Source organism: Somniosus microcephalus, chromosome 28 (assembly GCF_052327205.1).
Source record: "Somniosus microcephalus isolate GS21.2 chromosome 28, FLI_Smic_1.0, whole genome shotgun sequence".
Classification (NCBI taxonomy): Eukaryota; Metazoa; Chordata; class Chondrichthyes; order Squaliformes; family Somniosidae; genus Somniosus; species Somniosus microcephalus.
In genome coordinates, this window is record NC_141014.1 from 32,643,274 (window position 1) to 32,659,496 (window position 16,223).

Sequence of the window (16,223 nt, forward strand, 5' to 3'; positions counted from 1 at the left end):
AGGTATACAGTGGAACCTCTTCAGACGAAAATTCAGCACACGTCCCAAGACTCCAGCTATTCCCCCTCCACAGGTTCTGGTTAGAGCTTCATGGTAGATAATGGAGGGTGGCTTTATTGTCGGGATTCGCTTTAGCTGGCCAACCACACAGTTAGTCTTTAAATTGGAATTGGATGTCATTTTATCTTTTTCAAAAAAATTCATCCTTGGGATCTGGGCATCACTGGAACGGCTGCCATTTATTGCCCACCCCGAGCGTGCTCTTGGCCACTACATTTAGCAGTTTGCTTCAAATTGAGTGGCTTGCGCGACCACTTCAGAGGGCAGTCGAGAGTCAACCACTTTGGTGCGGGACTGGAGTCACATGTAGGCCAGGCCAAGTAAGGACGGCAGGTTTCCTTCCTTAAAGGACATTAGTGAACCAGTAGGTTTTTTTTTAACAACAATCCGACAGCCTCTTGGTCACTTTTACTGGTACCAGTTTGCATTTCCAGATTTTCTTTCATTAAACTGAATTCTTCTCGGGTGGCCATTTATAATTTCGCTGCTCGTACGAGCGTGAGGTACTTGTCTGTTAGTCCGCGGTGAGTGTCTCTTTCTCGCTTATCTTCCATCACAAGGTGAAGGTTGCCACGTGGTGTAGCGTTGTTGACCTGCTGGCTGGATATCAGAAGGTTGGGGAGAAGTGTTGCGTTTAATTCACACGGCAGCGTGTACGACTCGTGGTTTTTCTCACACTGCTGGCGCTCAAGAAGATTAAGAACCCTTACCCTAACCTTTTCCCTGGGAGATTTTGACAGCACAGTCTGAAGACGTACACAGAGAGCTTCAGAAAATCTATGATTTTTTTTTTTCCCTTTGCTTAGTGGGTGAGGTGCTTTGTCAAATATCTGTTGAGTTAAAGCATTGATCTCCGGCTGTGTTTAGATACCGAGGCGCAGGAATGTAAATACCAAAGGAAAACCTGCAGAGACTGAACAAAAGCAAAGCGGCTTGATGTAGCTCTAGGCCAAACAGCAGAAAGTCCCCGGTTGGATTCCTAGCCTAGCGGATCTCAGCCGAGGCAGCATTTGCGAATGCTACAATTGGCTTCAGTGCCCTTCGGTTAGGGACAGGGAAATGAGCTAATCCCGCTGCTGATTGCTATCCAAATATGTAAGGATAGTATGGGCGTAGCTACAGGAAACTTTCGATTTACCGGCACCCAAATAACCAGAAATCTCGGTTAACCGGCAAAATTCAGGAGTAGGTTCAGGTAAGTTTTATTACTTGCCTTCCTCGATCTGTTGCTGTGCAAGGGTGTGGCTGCAGCTGTTGCTAAGCTACAGAGACGCTTGGAACTTGTGGCCATTGTTCTGAACCTGTTGCTAAGCAACAGTGTTTGTTGCTTTATACGGAGTTCTCCGCTCCGTATCTTTTACTATAGCTTTCGGTTATCCGGAATTGTTGATGAACCGGCACCACGTCGGTCCCGGATAAAAAAAAAAGTTTCCTGTAGCGTGCCTTCCAGGGTGGAATGGCCCTGCCAGCACTCCGTATCTAGGTTTCAGTGTGACAAACAGCCACCTGGCCAAGCTAGTAGAGGGCAGCTGGCCCCGGTGGAACCATATACCTCCAGCAAGGAGTTGATGCCATCAGCAGAGGAGAAAGGGAAGAAAGTCAGCAATCAAAAATAAGTGGCCTGTCTGAAAAGTAACGACAGGCAGCAGTGGTACGATAAAGGATGATCTTGGCTGACATTGCCGGAAGTATATCTGCTTTACTATTCTCCTGATGAAATGGACTGAGAGGACTTGATTCAGGAGCGTTTAAAATCTAATTATTTTGAAATTTACTTTATAGAAAAAAAAGGACAAAAATGTCAGGGTAAGTATATTACAGTCAGAATATTCCTAGCACTAGCGTTACAGAGAAGGGGCACATAAAGTGTGCTATATTTGTTTAGAAAGAAAGAACTTGAATTTATAAAACACCTTTCACGACCTCAGGGCATCCCAAAGCACGTTACAGGAAACTTTGTGCTATCCGGCACCGACGGAACCGAGCTGTTGCCGTCCCATCAAAACTGCCGGACAAACCAGCGCTAATGTTGAAACATACGGAGATTTTGAGCTCCGTATCTGGCAACAAACCCAACAGCTTCTAAACAGTCGGCCGTACCCTGCAAGCGTCTCTGTAGCTTAGCAACAGCTTCAGCGAGACCCTGCAGAGCCTGACTGGTGGGGGAAAAAAGCAACGAAAAGAAAAAAAACCTAACGAAACGGCTCCTGATTTTTGCCGGTGGCTCGAGCATTCCGGACAGTTAACCTCCGGATAAACCAAAGTTTCCTGTACAGCCAATGAAGTTAATTTCTTTTGAAGTGTCGTCACTATTGTAATGTAGGGTAACACAGCAGCCAATATGTGCACAGGAAAGTCTCCACAAACAGTAATGAGATAAATGGCCAGATAAACTGTTTGATGGTTTTGATTGAGGGACAAGTGTTGACCAGGACAACCGGTCGAACTCCCAGCTCTCCTTCAAATGGTGCCGTGGGATCTTTTCACCTGAGGGGCCTCGAGTTAATGTCTCAACCGAAAGCTGGCACATCTCCTAATTCAGCACTCATGTCAGGCTCGGTTTTGTGCTCAAATCCCTGGAGTGGTGCTTGAACCCACGTCCTCTAACACAGCAGGGAAGAGCGCTGCCTCTGAGCCAAGGCTGACCCATTAAAACACATGTTCAGAACTTTTTCACAGTCCTAAGCCATGACTTGCATCAGGACTGCTCTCGCTCGCCTATTGCAACGGTGTGTACATTTATTCCCATTTATAATCGGTTTCTGGCTCTGTGTCCCAGAGTTGGGCTCTGAATGCAAGCCCACAGATGTGCTGAGGCATAAGTGGCCGTGTGTTGGGTATCACTGTTCGGCACTTGGGACAATGAATGTGGCTGGCTACCCAGCTGTGGGGAGGGGGGGTGGGTGGTGGTGCGGAAGGCAAAATAACCCGAGCCCGATCTTCTCCTGTCCTCGCCTGACGTCCACCTTGCCATACTTTGGCTGTTCGTTTCGCACCCGTCAAGCTGACGGGAGCTGAGCTGAGGCTCATCGTCGTGACTGGTGGTGCCACACTGCCTGAGAACAGCAGACTGCGCATAGACCAGGAATTGAACTGGCATGTTACTGATGCTTACCGCTCCGTTCCATACTGGGCAGTACATTTACCACCTGAGCCATTGTTGAAGCTGTGGCATTCGAACAACACCGCTTTTAAATCAGGGAGTTGACTTAAAAATAAAAATAATCCCGAAAGCGATTTCAAGACAGTATAGTTTTAGAAGTAAAAAATTTCTGATGTTTAACCTTGTAGTGATCCAACTCAAACTGTGTTCAACAGTGTTCTTTTAAAATCCTGACAAAGGATCCCTTATTTTTAAAATGCCATGATTGAACACCTTAAACTTTATTGACAATGTGGCTTCACAGAGTGATGTTCGGATTTGACTCCATCGCACAGTTGGGGGTGGGAGAAGCAGCATCTGATAACACAGGAGGTTCGTGTACTTACTGGATTTCAGTCAAGTCGAGTTTGAACCCTTTGACCGCAGCAGCATTTCAATTCAAAAACCTAGAAATGAGTTCGCACCGGCGTATTGCTCAAGTCCTACGGACTGGAAGGTCCCAGGTTTGATTTCTGGTCTGTGCTCAGTCAACTGGAACAGCAGTTAGGGCGCTTCAATTAACCTCTGCCGCTGGACTAAGGAGGAGGAAGAAAAAAAATCAGCCCCGATTTGTGCTCCTCCTTTGCTGACCGGAGACCCCTGCTGGAAGGTATTTGTGCGATGTTGGGTGAGAACAGGATGGAGTCTGGCTTTAATACCCTCGATGGCCAAATAGGCTGCCAACACCGTCAACATTTACACATTGAGAATTCTTCTTCTTAGGCAGTCCCTCGGAACCGAGGATGACTTGCTTCCACATTAAAAATGAGTTCTCAGGTGACTGATGAGTCCAATGCAGGACCTACAGTCTCTGTCACAGGTGGGGCAGACGGTGGTTGAAGGGGCGGGTGGGTGGGGTGCTTGGGTTGACGTGCGCTGCCTGCGCTTGGCTTCCACTTGCTCCCGGTGAAGAGACTCGAGGTGTTCGGCGCCTTCCCAGATGCTTCTCCTCCACTTTGTGCGGTCTTGGGCCAGGGATTCCCAGGTGTCGGTGGGGATGTTGCACTTTTTTCAAGGAGGCTTGGAGGGTGTCCTTGAAGCATTTCCTCTGCCCACCTGGGGCTCTCTTGCCGTGCCGGAGCTCCGAGTAGAGCGCTTGTTTTTGGGAGTCTCGTATCGGGCATGCGGACAATGTGACCCGTCCATCGGAGCTGATTGAGCATGGTCAAAGCTTTGATGCTGGGGATGTTGGCCTGAGCAAGAACACTGACGTTGAGAATGGCCACTTGGGCACTGATTGGAGGGTCTCAGGTGCTCAAGAACCAAGTACCCCAGGAAATGTTGGTGCTTTTAGACACAAAAGGCATCAAGGGGTATGGGGAGAGAGCGGGAATATGGAATTGAGATAGAGGATCAGCCATGATCATATTGAATGGCGGAGCAGGCTCAAAGGGCCAGATGGCCTACTCCTGCTCCTATTTTTCTATGTTTCTATGTAGGAGGGGTAAGGAAAAGAAAACATAGAATCTGGCTGCATTTTTAAAAACTTTTTTTTTAATAAAAGAGTTCAGCAAAATTAAGAAACATTATTTTTCTCTTTTTGTGTTCCTTTTACATTCCCTTCAAAGTCTTTGAACGCACTGAGTTATGGAACATTGGGGGTTACATAAGAAGATCCAAGTGTAGGTGGGCTGCCTACTCAGTGGGAATAAGGAGCACGTCAGGATTAATCTCGCACAGTCACTGGCAACCTGGTTATGGGGTGTCTGCCTGCCCACTAATCCTTGGAGCGGCGAGGGTGGGACCACCATCTTACTTGAGACTGGTGTTTTTTGGGGGAATGGGGAGAAAAAGAACAAGGAGAGTGGGTCACCTTGACCTGAGAACGGTGTGGAAGACCACAAAAGAAAATCATAAATGCTTTTTTTAAAATGATCCGATGGAAAATGATGGATGGGATTTGAAAGCCGAGAAAGGTCTTTCAGTCCTCAAAGGATTCAGGACGGACCCTGTTACTTGTCAGCAGTTTCATAAATCTGCTGTTAGCCGTTTATCTCGGGGATTATGTGCAAATGCAATTTGAAGTAACCTCCTGAAATACGGCATGTTGGGTGAAAGCCACGAGAGTCACGGTCGATGGTTTAACTCGAATTGGGAGACTGATTTATGTTGTGTTTATGGTAACAGAATGATGGTTAGCTCGGCAGATTTTGTGATCTATTGCTGGGTAATACTTTTGTTCTTAAGTTTAAATTGTTGCATGTATATTCTGTCCTCCTTTTCCTGCTAACATGTTTAATAGCTCAATCTTTACTTCTGCTAACAAGCGGGGATGGGTGTCACTGCTGTGGGTTAAGATGATCGGTTGACACTTCAACAGTAAAACCCACTCGGCATGAGAAAATCAAATGGCTCCATGTGATAATGAATTTGAAAGAACCTCTCGTCATCAGGACCTCCTTTTATATAAAAAAAACCCGAACAGTTGCAAAGAGTTATGTTGCGCACACTCTTGAATGGCAAGTGCACTTTCTCTGGGAGGAGAATTACTGGCTTGGATGGGTTAATGAGCCTGACTCTGACATAGAGCTGAATTATACGTCCAACTGATGCTTGAAGCATCGTGAGGTCGTTACTGATGTGAACAACTGCCGCCCTCAGTAAGCTGTTCAAGCTGGTAGCCTTTGATGATGTTGCCTGGTAGCCTTTGATGATGTTGCCTTTACGCGCGCTTCAAGTAAAAGGATTCAAAGGAACTGGCCAAAACAAAATGGGACTCCCCGATGACGAGACTGCTTCTAAATTTCCCATGTTGGCTTCCCCCCCCCCCCAATGGTGGGTTATCACACCGTCCAGTGTGCTACTGAGCAGTACAGGCCAGGAGGTCCCAGGTGTGATCTCCGCTCTGGGCAGTTGAGAGTTGCAGTTGGTCTCCGTGACGCTGGGCCAATGGAGAATGTGAGGAGGAGAAAATAACTTGTGGGGGGTCGGGGGGTGGTTCCTGCTCCCAAGCTCCATCTGGTAACTCCTGTCATCAAAGTGCCTGTTTGGATGTAGGGTGAGGGTCAGATTAGATGTAGCTGTGATGATCTGCAAAGTCAAATAGGCTGCCGATACTTTGGGCGGGGGTGGGGGTAGGGCAGGTTTTCCTGTTCCTGCGCCTGGCCTTACTGGATCGCCTGGGTACAGTGCTCAGAGAAAAGCTGGGCGGGAGAATCATATGCCGGTAAGGAAGCCAGCCTGATTTTCAATCCATTAATAATTTAAATAGCTGGCAAGCCGTGCAGGCTTCCTTCTGGCGTGCGATCCTCCTTACCCGATTTTTTTTTTCCTTTTTGTGCTGTGTTCTGGTGATTGAAAATGCCCAGGAACAGGAAAATCTGTCCTGTAGTGCCTAGGCTCGTGCCTGTAGAATGGCCGAGGATCCCAAGGGCTGCTGTGAAACTGGAGCCCAGCGAGAGTTGGGCGCATTCCGGGGGCGAGGCATTTTAAAATCTTTTACGAGTGGGAACTCCAGCAGCTTTCTCATTAGTGACCGAAGAACGCAATGCGTGCAGCATTGATCTTTGCACCATTCAGTGGGCAGTAGAGGTGTAGGTTCATTTCGATAATTGCTTGTTTATAGCGATAGCTCACTTAACCTGCGCCGCCTCGCCCTCACTCGGGCTGTCCCTCCTGCCATGTCTTTAAACCAAATCCCCAACCAAGCTTTATAAAATGACCAGAATACAGGAAACTTTTTTTTATCCGGCACGGACGGGACCGACGTGGTGCCGGTTCATCAAAAATTCCGGATAACCGAACGCTATAGTAAAAGATACGGAGCTGAGAGCTCCGTATAAAGCAACAAACTCTGTTGCTTAGCAACAGCTTCAGAACAATGTCCACAAGTTGCAAGAGTCTCTGTAGCTTAGCAACAGCTGCAGCCACACCCTTGCACAGCAACACATGGAGGAAGGCAAGTAATAAAAGTTACCTGAACCTACTCCTGAATTTTGCCGGTTAACCGACATTTCCAGTTATTTAGGTGCCGGTAAATCGAAAGTTTCCTGTAACACACTGGTCACGGGAACAATCTATAAACCGACCCTGTGCTCAATTTTTTAAAAATTTTATTTACTGTCGAACAGTCGGTCTCGCACTCGCCGAAGGGAACGCCATGTTTCTGCATAATTGGAGCGTTCCGAGTTGACCTTCTCTTTCTGTCTTGTCTTTTTCTCAGTGGATGTATATCGTCCCCATTGTGATTTTTCTGATGATGTCGGGCGCTCAGGATCCCAACGGAGGAGGCAGTGGAGGTGGTTCCGGTGGCGGCGGAAGGTGATGCGTGCAGCCAAGACAAAAAAAAAACATCCCGACAACGACGTTGTCCCCATTGACGGGAAAGGAAAAGTGCCCCATGTTGTAAATACAAGTAATATTGTCATTTTTGCTGGATAAAGATAGTGGAATTGAATTAACATTCTCAGGAACTGAGAGCATTCCAAACTGATAGTCTCCAAAGTGTAGTATGAATAGTTGAGGTAAACACTGTTGATTTTCAAAAAGAAATGCTGTGAATTGCCATGTGTTATTCATGCCTTGTTGTTGCAGAACCCCATTGCAGCCACTAGTTGCCACCAGTGCACTATAGTTTAAATATAAAGTCAGTGAAAAGACAAGAGGTGCGTAGCTGAAGCCGTGCAGTCACTTGTGTAGCTTGTCAGATGTAGGGAGAAAAATCCACATGTTCAAGCGTCACCCATAGCAACGGGCATGATGTCCACAGTGCATTTGTATGAAGTAAACACACAAGTCACTGCTTTTCATTTTGGAGGCTGTTGAGATAATAAATGGAAAATGCTTGACAGGCTGCGATGAGTGTGAATTTGTTCCGCCACCCTCGCCGGCAAATTAATGCTGCGGTCTTTTTCATATCGGTCAAGTTCAAAACATTTTGTAGACATTTAGATTCCTCACCCCAGCTGTATGGCAACTGTCTAGGGTTGACTGGAAGCACCATCAGAACCATGGAGTCTTTAATGAGCAAGCTGGTCACCACCTAAACTCTCCTGTGTGCCATTAAAATTCTCATTAATACAGTTCAGTTGCCCAGTCAATGGATGGCAAGCCACGAATACATTTTTTTTTTTTTTAAACGCATATGTGAGATCGAATTTCGGAGTAAAACTAGACGGAGAGACGGAACTGCTGACAAAGTTAAAAGTTTATTAGAAAACAGCCGGTAGGCTTTGTGCACAAGGGAGAGGAGGGAGCCTCCTCAGACTCGCACCTATCTCTCAAAGGAAATACAGCATACAAGCATTAATATACCTTTCAATAAGCAACGCCCATTGGTTACAAAAGTGGGCGTACACCTACAGACAACGTCACTAGTGTTACTCTCTTATTGGTTGGCGTGATTAGTCACTCAATGTCGGGAGCCGCCCTGAAGTGTTCTGACATACAGCATAACACCTAGTTTCTAGCTTCTGTGAGCAAGGTCGCTTAATTCTTGAGATAATAAACAATGTCAGCTTTTGGTTGCGAGCAGACATTACAAAGGAAGATAAGGTGTTTGAGGCAGAGATAGAAATGGCCGACTCCCTATGAAGTTCAGTTTCCCTTATCTCTGAGAGCCAGCTACATTAAACACTGCTTCTGTAACATTGTTAACAACAAAGACGGAGACTAAGAATCTGGTAAAGATGCTATTTCTACAGTACTTAATTAAAGAGGGTTAATATGATGGTCAAGTATCCCATCATGCTTTGCAGCTACCTAAATGCTACATGTACGTTTTATATATATTTCCTAATACGTGAAGCTAAATATCCTTTGAATATGATTTCTAGTACTACAACCCTCCCTACAGCTTTGGTTAATATATTTAAAGACTAGAGGATTCAAGCTTTGATTCACAGGCCTATTTTTGCAATCCAACAGCATATATTTTGCAGCACAAACTTGAATTGTTTCAAGCCCCTGTTTGTTTCCAGAGTCCTTCTGGTATTGGACGTGGCGGCTGCAGTTGCTCATGTGTAAGCTGGGATGAGGCGGTGGGAGAAATCCGCTAGTGTTGCCACCACGCTGGTGAATCCCAATGAAAGTGAGTGTGCATGGATGTCCCGAGTATTGGCCCTCTACTGTTTGATAATTACCAGGCAGATTCTGTCCCCCTCCTTTCAAAGTCCAAAAGGTGCGAAGGTTATTCGGCCCATCTTACCTGCCACCCTGGACAAAGACAGTGGAATTAAATTAAGCATTTTTCACAACCTGAGAGAAGTCAAAACCAATAGTCTCCAAAACACAAGTGAACAAAGTGCGGTTTGGACATGTGCGACTAACACTGCCATGTTTTTCGATGCCTTGTTGCAGAACGCCATTTCAGCCACCAGTTGCCCTGTTAACGTGCTGTTCTGGTGCAGTAAGGCTGGAAGTGTTTTTGACTGATTCCACAGCAACTTGGCAGCCACACTGCTATTTTACATAAGCAGGTGTTCCTCATGAGTGAGCCTAGAGGGCGAGTGTCGACAGAGTATTCAGTTGCATCACAGCCTAGCCTGAGCCTGCCCTCATCTGCCATCCACACACGCTCGCTTCCATCAGGAGTCACCGGAGTAGTGGGAACCTCAGCTGGTTTCTCTCCCCTCCCCTTTATCCAACCCTGAGGTCCAGCGGCTAATAGCAGCACCTCTATTGCACCCCCACCTACTGAGATCAGGTAACTCCGCACAGATGGGAGGTCATACCAGGGACCTTCCAGATCTGTGTGGCTCAGCCACTCGCTGAATAAACTTGAGCTAATGGGGGGAGTGGTGTGACCATGTCTTCCTTAACTATTTCCCAACAAATATACAGACGAACCACTGACTGGTTTTTCCAAATGAAATGGAAAGCCCACCTAATGCAATGAAATAGAGATGTGTGGTGTTGGACCTCTTGGAGCATTCAATAATTAGATTCAGTGATGATGCCCCTGGAGTAACCACATTCTCATCAAGTTGCGATGGTAATTATTCACTCTTTATGATAAATCACCTTATAAGCTCATGAGATGCGGGCCCTTCAAACATGAAAGAATGAGAATAATGCTCGGTGTTGGAGCAACATTCTGATGATTTCCATCAATATTTTTTGCCTTTTGTAAAATCTTTTGCTGTTCATTTTGACCCAGTGACACTGGGGTTTTAGATACTGTCCCTATTAACCCCTGAGTTGCTCTAGTTTGAGGCTGCCTAAAAGTTGAAAGTCTCTTTGGTGTGCCTCTGACTACAGTAAGTGGCATTAAACCATAAAGACCATTGGTCTCTCGGGTTCGATTTTCCCCCCTGCATGGATAAAGGCAGCATTTGACCGAGTATGGCATCAAGGAGCCCTAGAAAAACTGAAGTCAATGGGAATCGGGGGGGGGGGAGGGGGGAAACGCTCCACTGGCTGGAGTTATACCTAGCGCAAAGGAGGATGGTTGTGGTGGTTGAAGGTCAATCATCACAGCCCCAGGACATCACTACAGGAGTTCCTCAAGGCAGTGTCCTAGGCCCAGCCATCTTCAGCTGCTTCATTAATGACCTTCCCTCCAACATAAGGTCAGAAATGGGGATGTTGGCTGATGACTGCACAGTGTTCAGCGCCATTCACAACTCCCCAGATAATGTTGCATGCGGGCATGGACTGCTGCAAGACCTGGATGACGTTCAGGCTTGGGCTGATAAGTGGCAGGTAACATTCGTGCTACAGAAGTGCCAGGCAATGACTATCTCCAACAAGCAAAAGTCTAACCACCTCCCCTTGACATTCAACGGCATTACCATCGCCGAATTCCCCCACCATCAACATCCTGGGGAGTAACCATTGAATAGAAACTTAACTGGATCAGCCACATAGATACTGTGGCAACAAGAGCAGGTCAGAGGCTAGGTATTCTGCGGCGAGTGTCTCACCTCCTGACTCCCCAAAGCCTTTCCACCATCTACAAGGCACAAGTCAGGAGTGTGATGGAATACTCTCCACTTGCCTGGATGAGTGCAGCTCCAACAACACTCAAGAAACTCGACACCATTCAGGACAAAGCAGTCCGCTTGATTGGCACCCCATCCACCACCTTAAACATTCACTCCCTCCACCACCGGCGTATCGTGGCTGCAGTGTGTACCATCTACAAGATGCACTGCAGCAACTCCCAAACCCGCAACCTCGTCCACCTAGAAGGACAAGGGCAGCAGGCGCATGGGAACACCACCACCTCCAAGTTCCCCTCCAAGTCACAAACCATCCTGACTTAGAAGTATATCGCCGATCCTTCATCGTCGCTGGGTCAAAATCCTGGAACTCCCTCCCTAATAGCACTGTGGGAGCACCTTCACCACACGGACTGCAGCGGTTCAAGGCGGCGGCTCACCACCACCTTCTCAAGAGCAATTAGGGATGGGCAATAAATGCTGGCCTTGCCAGCGACGCCCACATCCCATAAACGCATAAAAAAGGTGGAGTTGAGGTAGAAGATCAGCCATGATCTTATTGCATGGCGGAGCAGGCTCGAAGGGCCTGGTTCTTATGTTTCTCATTCTTGGGTCGCACTTACACTATAACTGTACCATTGGTGCGAAATTTATTTCAAAGGGATTTGAGGTGCTCAAAATTATGAGAGATTTTGATGGAGAAAATAAGGAGAAACTGTTTCCACTGGTAGGAGGGTCGATAACCAGAGGACACAGATTTAAGGTAATTAGCACAAGAACCAGAGGGAGGATGAGGATTTTTTTTCAAGCATCGCGTTGTGATCTGGAATACACTGCCCTAAAGGGCGGTGGAAGCAGATTAAATAGTAACTTTCAAAAGGGAATTGCATAAATACTTAAAAAATTACAGGGCTATGGGGAGAGAGAAGGGGTGTGGGCCGTGTTCCCCTTAGCGGCCTGGACTTTCCGCGCAGCCGGCTTTTCAATAGGAAAAACTGCGCATCTTGAATGGGCTGCGTATCCCCCCCACCCTGCTCCCCAAAAAAATTAACGGGAACATTGGGTGTGGGTCTAATTGAACAGCTCTTTCAAAGAAACATAGAAACATAGAAGATAGGAGCAGGAGTAGGCCATTCGGCCCCTCGAGCCTGCTCCGCCATTCAATGCGATCATGGCTGATCATCCAAATTCAGTACCCTGTCCCTGCTTTCTCCCCATATCCCTTGATCCCTTTAGCCTTAAGAAATATATCTAACTCCTTCTTGAATATATTTAATGAATTGGCCTCCACTGTCTTCTGTGGTAGAGAATTCCACAGGTTCACCACTCTCTGGGTGAAGAAATTCCTCCTCATCTCAGTCCTAAATGGCTTACCCCTTATCTTTAGACTGTGACCCCTGGTTCTGGACTCCCCGACCATCGGGAACATCCTTCCTGCATCTAGTCTGTCTAGTTCTGTTAGAATTTTATAAGTTTCAGTGAGAGCTGTCACAGGCACAATGGGCCGAATGGCCTCCCGTGCTCTATTGATTCTTTGAAGCCCGGAGTCGGGGGGCCCACCACGAGGCTGGGTTTACACTACAGCGTCATGGTGCTGGTGCAAAGCAAACTGCGGCATTGGTGTGAGGCTGAGCTGATTTGCACTGCCCCGCAGTTGTAGCCTTAGCTGCTGTCCGTGGCTGCCTGCTGAAAAGTGTGCAGGTGGATGTTAGCTGAGATGGGGATTGGGATGAACTGCGATGCCCTTCGTACATAACCTTTTGACGTGCAGAGTCTGAGATTACACAGTCGCATGAGCTGAATACTGGAGAGCAGCTGGTGCCTATGGAATTGTGCCCTCGCGGCATCTTGTCGCGAGCGGGAGGAAGACACTCCATCCACAGTGAGCTCAGGTTGGTTGAATTTCCCCTAAACAGAAAACATGCAGCCAATAGACATCCAAACTAGTTTTTTTTGGATGGTTTTTACCTCCCCACCGCCACTCAAACAAATAAGTGTCAGCCGTGGCTCAGTGGGCAGCCTATTCGTCAGAAGCCTGGGCCCTAAGCTCTGGAATTCCCTCCCTAAACCTCTCCGCCTCTCTACCTCTCTCTTCCTTTAAGACCCTCCTTAAAACCTATCTCTTTGACCAAGCTTTTGGTCACCTGCCCTAATTTCTCCTTTTGTGGCTCGGTGCCAAATGTTTTGTCTTTTAATACTCCTGTGCAGCACCTTGGGACGTTTTACTACGTTAAAGGCGCTATATAAATACTTGTAGTTGTTGTTGAAGGTTTTGGGTACAAATCCCACTGCAGAAACTTGAGCACTTAAACCAGGCTGACACTCCCAGTGCAGTGCTGAGGGAGTGCTGCACTGTCGGAGGTGCCGCTTTTGGATGAGACGTCAAACCGAGGCCCCGTCTTCCCTCTCAGGTAAAAGATCCCACGGCACTATTTTGAAGAAGAGCAGGGGAGTTCTCCCCGGTGTCCTGGCCGAAATTTATCCCTCAACCAACATCCCTATAAAAAAAAACAGATTTACCTGGTCATTATCACGTTGCTGTTTGTGAGAGCTTGCTGTGCATAAATTGGCTGTCGCGTTTCCTACATTACAACAGTGACTACGCATCAAAAAAAAGGTACTTCATTGACTGTAAAGCGCTTTGAGACGTCCTGAGGCCGTGAAAGGCGCTATAGAAATACACGTTCTTTATTCAGCTTTTATTTCCCCTACACCACCCCTGTTCAGCACTTTAAGGAAGGGAGGCAGTTCTGTCTGGGTTGGTAGGGGGTGAAAAGGTCCAAGCAAACGAGTGCCGCTTGGCTTACCCACTGAGTGACATCTCTGGCGATCAAACTGTACAGCCGCACTGTTGCTCTGCGTGCAAGGAATCCCTCGTGGGCTTTGCTTTCCTTCTCGGTTAGCTGAGAGTACTCTGTCGAACAAGCTGCATAAAATGGAGACTGATAATACCTTACCGCCCCCCCCCCGATGAAAGCTTGTGGGATGCGCCTGGTCAGTTCAACGTTTCAGTTTAATTAATTTTAAGAAAACCAATGCGGATGAAAAAGCCGGGCTTTATTGCCAAACTCGTGCGATCAGGAATTTCCTTTGTCGATCGAGCTCAATTTCCAGCATCTTGATTTTCTTTTTTTACTTCATCTGAAAAAAAGGGTGCTGTAGAAGAGGTGGTGAAGGCAAACTAAATTCTTCCATATTTCACCTAATATATCGAAAGATCCCTAAACCTAGAAAGTATATTTGTTATGCTAATAGATAACCTTAACTACATTATGCTAATCTTGCAATTTGCATTGATATGCAAATTTGATTTTGTCGTCATTTTCCCTATAATTCAAAACCATAAGTTCTATACTTCTAAAACACGACAGGTATATTCATGGTCTTAAAAGGGTGGAATTGGCCGTAAAGGTGCTGCACATCTATTAACTGTTCATCATTTTCTGCTACAATAGGCAAGGTGTTCCTTGACATGGATTATCTCCATGATGAATGGACTGTTCGATTTACTGAGCGCACTGTTGTGTGTGTGTGTTCATCAAGGGGAAAGACAGCCTGAGCAGAGAATATTTCCCTTTTTTGTAAACCAGATGTCATCTCAGGTCAGATTATACTGTGGGTTAGCTGCAGCACAAAAATTTCCCGTTCGTGGCAAGAAAGTGCCTTAATCTCTAGTCAGCATCCATATATCCCCCCGCCCCCCCTCCTTTTTCCGAGCCATCGCTTTGTGCTGTGATTTCATGGTGCTGTGATTGTCCAGATCTCATGTGGGGAAAATTCAGTAGTTTGCGCCTCCCGTTAGCGCCTTAAGAGGGCGCTAATGGGGCGCAAAGCAACTAGCGCCCGGGCGCGGCGATGTTTGCGCCGCTCGCGAAATTAACCAGACGTTTTGCGGCAGCACTAAACACTACCGCCACGATCTCCTGCGCCGGCAGATTGTGACGTCAGTCGAGTGTGCAACGCCCCATTAGCGCCCCGGACCGGATATTGAATGGCGCCCCCTGCCTTACCGCCTGCCGCTAGCAACGACAGGTTGAGGGGAGCGTTTTGCTGTCAGAAAGGGACTGGGGGAGCGCTATTTAAAGGCGACCGCTTCCTTCCTTTTTTTGTCGGTGACATTTTTGCACCACGCATTCTGAGAGAGAGAGAGAGAGGCTTCTGGAGAGATTCAACGCTGTGTGAAGGAGTTTTGAGTACTGAGCAGCACTTTGCAGGTTTATTTTGATTTGCCCTTCCTTGCTTCGCCAGCGCTCTGAGGTAGCGCCTCACTCCTCGGCCTTTGCGCCTTAAGACAGGTGTGAAGCGCCTGATTTAGCGCTCCAATCACCTCCAGGGGCGATAAAAGCCAAGTTTGCCGTCAGAGGCGATAATTAGCGCCAGGCGCTAAACTTTGCGCCCGGCCGATAATGGCGTCCCAAACGGGGCGAAACCGAATTTTTCCACCCATGTCCTTTAGGACTTTGACAGCCGACAGTTCCCTGATTTTTTATTTTATTTTAAAGCCCCTTCGCCAGATTTTCTCCGCTCGTTGCCCCCCTGACGGTGTTGGTTTATTCTTGGGCTACGGTTCCTCGGCAAGTGGGCGTTCTTCATGCGGGAGCCTAAGATGGCGGAGGTGAAATTCCACTGAGGCGGGGGGGGCACGAAAACTGATGGGTCGCCCTCTCTACACCCCGCCACTGTTCCCCTGTTCAGAGACATGGACCATGTACAGCAGGCCCCTCAAAGCACTGGAGAGGTACCACCAACGCTGCCTCTGCAAGATCCTGCCAATCCATTGGCAGGCTAGGCGCGCCAACGTCAGTGTTCTTGCTCAGGCCAACATCCCCAGCATCGAAGCTTTGACCACGCCCAATCAGCTCCGATGGACGGGTCACATTGTCCGTATGCCCGATGCGAGACTCCCAAAACAAGCGCTTTACTTGGAGCTCCGGCGCGACAAGAGAGCCCCAGGTGGGCAGAGGAAACGCTTCAAGGACACCCTCAAAGCCTCCTTGAAAAAGTGCAACATCCCCACCGACACCTGGGAATCCCTGGCCCAAGACCGCACAAAGTGGAGGAGAAGCATCTGGGAAGGCGCCGAACACCTCGCGTCTCTTCGCCAGGAGCAAGCGCAAGCCAAGCGCAAGGAGCGCACATCA

At 47.6% G+C, this 16,223-nt stretch overlaps 1 protein-coding gene across 3 annotated transcripts in view; it reads left to right on the top strand.

The window, feature by feature from the left end:
• The window catches only part of emc10 (ER membrane protein complex subunit 10), a 63,294-nt gene extending 55,303 nt beyond the window's left edge, over nt 1-7,991 (top strand). The window contains exon 8 of one of the 3 annotated variants that reach the window (XR_015073934.1): nt 7,365-7,435. Coding sequence is in view for 1 of the 3 variants with exons in the window: in XM_085969740.1 (XP_085825866.1) it covers nt 7,365-7,466 (102 nt within the window). In the remaining 2 variants the exon portion in view is untranslated. Of the gene's footprint in view, nt 1-7,364 lie in introns of all 3 variants that reach the window. The other 2 variants (XM_085969741.1, XM_085969740.1) reach the window with 2 other exon arrangements.
• The last annotated feature ends 8,232 nt before the right edge of the window (nt 7,992-16,223 follow it).